General features: G+C 37.6%; 1 protein-coding gene across 1 annotated transcript; it reads left to right on the top strand.

Moving 5' to 3' along the window:
• Positions 1-4507, top strand: LOC117408958 (uncharacterized HIT-like protein Synpcc7942_1390). Its single transcript, XM_058991331.1, has 5 exons — positions 1-160; positions 1142-1297; positions 1784-1888; positions 2249-2321; positions 4191-4507. The coding sequence occupies exons 1-5, from the start codon at positions 53-55 to the stop codon at positions 4280-4282; spliced, it is 534 nt and encodes a 177-aa protein (XP_058847314.1). The 5' UTR covers positions 1-52; the 3' UTR covers positions 4283-4507.
• The last annotated feature ends 3517 nt before the right edge of the window (positions 4508-8024 follow it).

Raw genomic sequence — 8024 nt, 5'->3', positions numbered from 1 at the left:
ATCGCTGGGAAATGTGGGCGCTACCGGTTGAGAAGTCGGCGTTTCCTCTAAAATGTCATTTTTTAAGTTTGGGAGTGTAGGAGCTCAGTATTTGAAATTAAACCGTTTTGTACATTTCACTGCGTTGCTACTTGCACCTAGAGTTCAGACGTGCAATGAGGTAGGAAGGAGAAAATGCGTTTTGCTTTGATAATCCATATAGCGAAATACTGTTCGAGCTGCATTCCACAGTATTCTACATCATAAAAATAGTACATTATTTTACAACGTTTCAGAGTCCAAAGTAACTGATGTCGACAGATGTTTCTTTGTGAAATGTAGAAATAAATGGAGGGCAGCAGTGTGGAGTAGTGGTTAGGGCTCTGGACTCTTGACCAGAGGGTTGTGGGTTCAATCCCCAGTGGGGGACACTGCTGTTGTACCCTTGAGCAAGGTACTTTACCTAGATTGCTCCAGTAAAAACCCAACTGTAAATGGGGAATTGTATGTAAAATAATGTGATTTCTGTATAATGTGAAATAATGTATAATGTGATACCTTGTAACAATTGTAAGTCGCCCTGGATAAGGGCGTCTGCTAAGAAATAAATAATAATAATAATAATAATGAAGATAATACAGTGAATTTAACTAATTGTAATTTTAAGAATCTACGTTTCACAACCAATGGTGCATTTAAGAAATTGAAAACGTTTCATTACTTTTAGAGACTAGCATTATTACAAACAAGAGTTAAGAGATCATTACAATTAATTGAAGAGACTAGCCGTACAACTATTTGTTAAGGTAAATTAATTTTAAGATCAAGGTAAATTGGCACACCTTTAATATGGCCAACCGTTCAATCATTCGGGCCTGTGTATGCTGCTTGCATGGCACGGTAGAGCCGGCACTCTATCCGCCCGGTTAAGATTCCTGTCACTTTGGAGTAATGCCACTTTGTAAAACAAAGTAACGACAGGCTAATTCTTGAATTAGTTGGCTTTAGTTATTATTATTTTTTTTAAAATAAAGTAAGCTTGTTCAGACATGAAAACAGCCTGCCTCTTTTACAGTAGCTTACATGAAGATGTTAGACCATGTTACCGAAACTTGGATGAGGTCTCTGCTTGTATTTTTTTATTTTTATTTTTTTAATTTAGAGAGACTATTGCTCTGGAACTGCAAGTGACGATGAAGTTACTAAGGCTCGTCTGGCTGAGGAGGCCAGAAAGAAATACGGAAACCCGCCTCCAACTATCTTTTCCAAAATAATAGACAAGACGATGCCTGCAGACATCATTTATGAAGATGAGAAGGTGAAAAATACAATAAAAATATAACTTTGTCTTTCCAGTTGTATTTTAAAATCATCATGTACTATAAAAATAATAGTGACATGAAGAATAAAACTTGTTAACCAACCATTTTAAAGAACCCCTTTAGATAACCTATACTTATAATATTACCAACATAATAGTTTTCTGAATACTGAAAATATTTGTGGGCTACAGTATCAAGTTTTTTCAACGTTTGCAATATATTTTCCAGTTTGTCAGTTTCGATAGCATCATGATATTCTATCCAAAAAATTGTCAAGCAGGTTTCACAGACCCTGACCCTGGAAGCCCAAGACTAGTGCTAATTTGTGTCAGTGAAACTAGTCATATAGTGTAGTGGAAGATGAACTTTGTACTGTTAAATTGCCCTACATTATTAGTTATGCTATTCATTTCCCAGAAAAAAAAGAAGATTTGCAAATCTAAAACAAAAAATACAGTGTGTTTTATTTGCTTCTTTGGCAGTGCCTGGCTTTTCGAGATATTGGTGCCCAAGCTCCTGTGCATTTTCTTGTCATACCTCGGTCTCCCATACCCAGAATCAGTGAGGCAGCAGATGATGATGAACAGGTACTGTAGCGCTCATCTGCAGGTTTATTGTGTTATGTGCCTGTATTGAAGTATGTGGGAATAAAATGAGTTATTTTATATAAATTGGATTCATCACACTGTCATGATGATGATAATAATAATAATAATAATAATAATAATTTTAAAAAAATCCAATAATCTGTCCTTTGTAATGTTTCTTTACTAAAAGCTGTTAAAGTAAATTGTGTAATTTGTGATTGTCAGGTAATTCTTAGTGTAAGTAAAGTCTTGCCTTAAGGCTTATATTCTATGTGTGTGTTTTCTTTTTATGTTATGTTTATAAACTGCATGTTTGGGAATGCGTATCCAATGCTTAATGCGACTGTTTTTTTTACATAGCTTTTGGGGCACCTCCTAATAGTCGCTAAAAACATGGCAAAGAAAGAGGGTCTCAAGGAAGGTTACAGAGTGGGTAAGTACAGTACACACAGAATACAAAGCCCAGGGAAAAAAAGAAGAATTTGAATATACAGTCTGAACAAACAAAACAGTCATACAGAAATATTCAAGTTAACCAAACCATGTTGTTTTATGTAAATCGGATACATTGCTTGTGTAGGTATCCCATGCACTTTACATTAAATTCTTACATTTTTATTTATTTATTTGAAAAATTTAGTCGTCGCCAATTTTTTTACCCCGGTTTTCTCCCCAATCTAGTATGCCCAATTATTATCTGTATCCTCGGCTCACTGCTCGCAACCCCCACGCAGACTCGGGAAACGGCGGCTGGAACACGCATCCTCCGTGTTCCAGCCGCCGTAAATACATTTTAAAATAAATACAACAAAACAACCGGCGCTTCGCCGTCATATAAATACAATAAAACAAATAAACAATACAAAATAACACAGGGGCGGAGGGAGACCCCATTCTAAAATAAAATAAACAAAACAATGTACAGGGCTGCTTGCCCTGTTACACAGTGTTTTTCAACCTTTTTAAAAATAGTACCTGTTCTGTCTGGAGGTTTCAGCTCAAGCAGCCCTTTACAATTTTCGCTCTACTGAATGGTACCACAGTTGCAATAAAAGGCAGAATAATCTGATTAACAAATACATCTCCCCCTCCCTCACAGTTATTTAATATATAATTTGTCACAACAGTTTGGAACCGACAAACTTCTGGTTTAGGACAGAATATCAAACAGTAATGCTTAAAACTTTTAATTACAAGTCTTTGGATGCACAGAATCAAAATTTGGGAATCTCTTCGGAAACACACGCATTCGCTTTCTATTCAGCAAAGTTTATTAGAAATAATCCAAAAAGGTCTGCACTGTAAATGTTTATAATGTTACCACTTATTTCCCATCTCAGCATAGTTGTGTGTGCCATTTAAAATGTTTACAACATCAAAAATATTAACTTCAAGATAAAACTGTAATAACTAACAATGATCAACTTTTTACTAAAGCCAACATAAAAATGATCCAAAGGGACTCTGTATAACTTTCTGTAGCACTTGAGTTTTCATCCTTTGTTTTTCTTTTGCAAGCAAGAAATTTTTGATTTGAGAATGATACATGGGATAATTTGGATGTTCTCTATTAAACACAGAAAACAAATTTAACCAGCCACTATTGCTGTTACTAAAAAAAAAATAAAAAAAAAAATAAAAAGAAGCAGCGCCTAATATCAGAGTAAAAATCCACTCAAACTCGTGTGTGATGATAACATTTAAGCAGTTAAATAAAATATGTATGCACAGTGGTTTAGAGAGAATATATAATACTGTTAAAAATCAATTCAAGATCATGATTTTATTTTACTGTCATCCTGCATACTCCCTATGACCCTTGGAAGTACCCCCAGGGGTACATGTAACCCTGGTTGGAACCCCCTGCTATATACAATCGAGTTTGTTACAGAATGGATTTCTATGTATCTGTGACACACCATAGCAGAACATATTATGGTGTGACCAGTGGAAAGTTTTAATAACAATACCAAATCACTCCAAAATGTAATTTCACATCAGGCCTGAGATTTTTACTCTAGTGCAAAGTATACAGCAAGAATGAACAGGAATGTTGCAAAACTGGAAGTAAGCTAATAAATTGTGCAAGCTTGCAATGCACTTACAGTTTACATACCTTTTCTTCTATGTGTGTTTTAGAGGTTTTTATTTAATCTTTTTTTATAAAAGCTTGTTGTTCGTAATATAGATACAGCTTTGTAATGCCATGAGAATGTAACAGGCACAGTTGCATATGTTTAAAATAAAGGGTTTCCCCACTGGCTGTGTTTGAGCCTTACTCTAATATATATTTCACCTGCAGTCATCAACGATGGGAAGCAGGGAGCTCAGTCGGTGTACCACCTGCATATCCATGTGCTCGGAGGCCGCCAGATGGAGTGGCCTCCTGGTTAATGTGAAACGTTGAACAGGCAAAGAGCAAGAGAGAAGCAATCGCTGCAGAAGAATCACTGGGATATAACAGAGACTCATTACAGTCAGTTTATGTAAGTTCAGTAACAGATCATAAAAGTGCTGGTCCTTGTTTTCCAAAGCTTATTTCTGACATTATTGCTACCCTAATGGGATGATAAACAATTGTACATGTACACCAATAAACAAAAAGTCAGCAATCTAAAACAGTTTGATTTCTTTTTTTCTACTCTTTTTCTACAGTCGGTATAATATATTTTTTTAGTTTCACCATACATATATTTGCATGTGACATAACTTCTCATGAGACTGTCTTCTAGATGGACACTGTTGCTCACACGATATTGTCACGCTGCATAATTACAATAGGGATGGAAGTTAGACTCCTATTGCATGGCAGTTTCACACATTCCAGGTTTTACTATGACCTTAATTAGCCACAGTATATGGGTAACGAGCAGGTGTGTTTTATTAAACTCCTAATAAAACCAGGAATGGATCAAACTGGGGCTCCCGAGTGGCGCATCCAGTAAAGGCGCTCCTCGCAGGATGTGCCCTATAGCCTGGAGATCGCAGGTTCGAGTCCAGGCTATGTCACAGCTGACCGTGACCGAGAGTTCCTAGGGGGCGGCGCACAATTGGCTGAGCGCTGCCCGGGTAGGGAGGGCTTAGGTCGGCAGGGGAATCCACAGCTCACCGCGCATCAGCGACCCCTGTGGCCAATAGGGCGCCTGTGGCTCTGCAGCGGAGCCGCCAGATCTGTGTTGTGCTCCGGCACTATAGGTCTGGTGGCATTGCTGTGGATCTGCAGTGCGAAAAATGACGGCTTGGAAGGAGCACGTTTCGGAGGACGCGTGTTCCAGCCTCCGTTTCCCGAGTCGGCGGGGGGTTTCGAGCGGTGAGCCGGGGATACAGATAATAATTGGGCATGCTAAATTTGGGTGAAAACCGGGGTAAAAATAATTGGCGACGACTAAATTTATAAAAAAAAAAAATAAAATAAAAAAAAAGGAATGGATCAAACTGCTATACAATGTGAGTCTTATTTCCATCCCTGAACAAATTAAGGCTCTTATAGATGTTAAAGATCAATGTTGGTATTTTTTTCTTTTTGGAGTTGTGACATGCACTTTTGGTGCCAATATCAAATTACAGTAGACCCCTTCCTTGTGACTGCCATATAAAGACCATCTCTACCAGTCTGTGAAAACAGTATGACGATGAATACCTTTTAACTCTGGCCCTTTGGGGGTCCTTAATAAAGAGATCTCACATTTACATCTTTTGACATCTGTAAAATAAAATGCTTATTTGCAGTGGTAGCTACTGGCAACAAGACAATGGATCGTGGCTGTGTTGCAGAACCTGAAAGCTCCCTGCCTTTTACAAAAGCACACAGCTTCACCTATCTATACAGGTGGTAACTGATGTACACTGTTAAAAACACATCTATAGAATTACGGAAAAATGCAGCAGTAGTAACTGACATAATTTCCTTTTGTGGTAAAAATCTGTAAATTTACAGAAAGAAATGTAATGCTGCAAATGTAGAAAATTAATAGTTACTGTTCAAAATAGTAACTGCTCTGTTGGAACTGTAGTCACTGCTGTATTGTTTTGGGAATTTTACAGATCGTTTTCAAGAGTGTAGCTATTGAATTGCAACACACCTTTCATTTATCCCCTTCAGACCTCGTGTACCTGTGGAATGCATTGTGTAGGGTAGGGTAGGTGGGGTCTAAGGATAAACTAGGTTTGTTTAATGTTTTCATTTAATGTACTTATTGGTTAATAAAACATCCTTTACTACAAATACTCAAATCATACATTCTGAGTTAAAATGATTAGAAACATTAGGGCTCTGGACTCTTGACCGGAGGGTCGTGGGTTCAATCCCAGGTGGAGGACACTGCTGCTGTACCCTTGAGCAAGGTACTTTACCTAGATTGCTCCAGTAAAAACCCAAGTGTATAAATGGGTAATTGTATGTAAAAATAATGTGATATCTTGTAACAACTGTAAGTCGCCCTGGATAAGGGCGTCTGCTAAGAAAATAATAATAATAATAATAATAATAATAATAATCCTCCCTTTGCACAGCAGTTTGAGCCATTCCAAGTTTTAGTGCAAGCTTTTCCTCTACATGTTTTGCCTATAGGCTTGTATTTGCTGTTCACTGTTTTTCTTTTCTTTTTAAACAAATAAATAGGATCTGAGTCGGCTATCAACACCATCCACCATATTAGTTATATTATGGTGGTTCAATTTGAAAGTCTGTTTAAAAGACACACCCAGGACTTCAGTATAACCGTATCATTGTATATTTATGCCCAACACTATGTATATCGAGGGGTGTATTTGGAAAATGGAAATAATTCATTTTAATATGTGCAAAAAGTACCTTGTAAGAAAATTTGGTTAGGTATTTAGGGGAAAATCCCCTAATCCTATTGATACCCTGTTTTACCACTATTTTAATGCAAGTCCCTCATGTGAGTCTTGAACAGATTCTGTTGTGTTTCCTGGAAAAGCTTTGCAAGGTCACTGGAACTGATACAACCTGACTGTACTTCTGTGTGTCAGTAACAGAGCTGACTGGATCTCAATTTCAATGTCACATTTTTAATACAAAGGTAAAATATGACTGAATATTAAACCAAGTGTACTTATTATTGAAATTATATATGACAGTTTTAACAGTAAGTTACCGCTTAAACTTTTGATTTGATCCTCGTATAAAGCACATGCAAAATAGTAACCTTTCCACTGAGACAGGTCATAAGGTACATAGTGCTATGTCCTAGTCCATTTTGGACACCTCTGATGATACATTTCCCCATTCATCCTAGACTTTTACCAAGTAACCCCCAGGCTGCAGTAAAACACCATGGGGTCCAGTTTAATGATCAGTACTGTATTTATTTTTTTGTGTGTTCAGTGATGTTATTAAGGGGATCCATAAATCACCCCTGGGGAAAACATCAGAAGGATTAAGATAGAGTTCAAAGGTGGTGGTGGTATTAAGATCTGCCACTCACCCCCATGTCTGTTGCAGCCTTGTTGGCTTGATACCTGATTCTGTTTCACTGGAAGCAGGTTGCCCCACCTGCCCACAACCACTCCTCCTAGAGGCGATTTTGACAGTTCCTATTGATCAATACCTCTGCCACAAATAGAGTCCCCGTTTCACTTTCCATTTCAAAGACGGTATATCGTGCAGCACACTGACTGTATCATCTGGACAGCTGTTGGGAACCAAAGGAAACAGCGCACCAGGGGGCAGCTTTTCACAGCCTTTACCCCAAAGCAAAACTGTTCATGTTAATTAACAAGTACCAGACAAAAAGCCAATGCAATGACTTAAAATCATTTTAAATATATGCTTATTACCCCACTGTGGTATTTGTTACTAAGTCTCAGCCCAGAGTGTAGGCTACACAAAATCTGAGGAGAAGAACATTTAAGAAAGCGCCTAAGCTTTAAAATTATAGCTGAAATGTAATGCAGCACTCCATGACCCTGCCCCACTCACTTCCATTGAAGTACAAATGCTCAGTTTAACCCTAAGTTCTGTTCTAAAGTTTTTCCCTCTATTTTTTCATTGCAGTTGGTACTAAAATAGTATGGAGCCGGGGATGATCTGCAGGTTATGTACTAACTAGTACTCTGTTTTGTACAGAACAGGACTAAAGATCATTTTAATTGACCATCAGTTAGGTATACT

The sequence above is a fragment of the Acipenser ruthenus genome, chromosome 2, assembly GCF_902713425.1.
Source record: "Acipenser ruthenus chromosome 2, fAciRut3.2 maternal haplotype, whole genome shotgun sequence".
Lineage (NCBI taxonomy): Eukaryota > Metazoa > Chordata > Actinopteri > Acipenseriformes > Acipenseridae > Acipenser > Acipenser ruthenus.
This window is presented reverse-complemented; position numbering and strand designations above follow the sequence as displayed.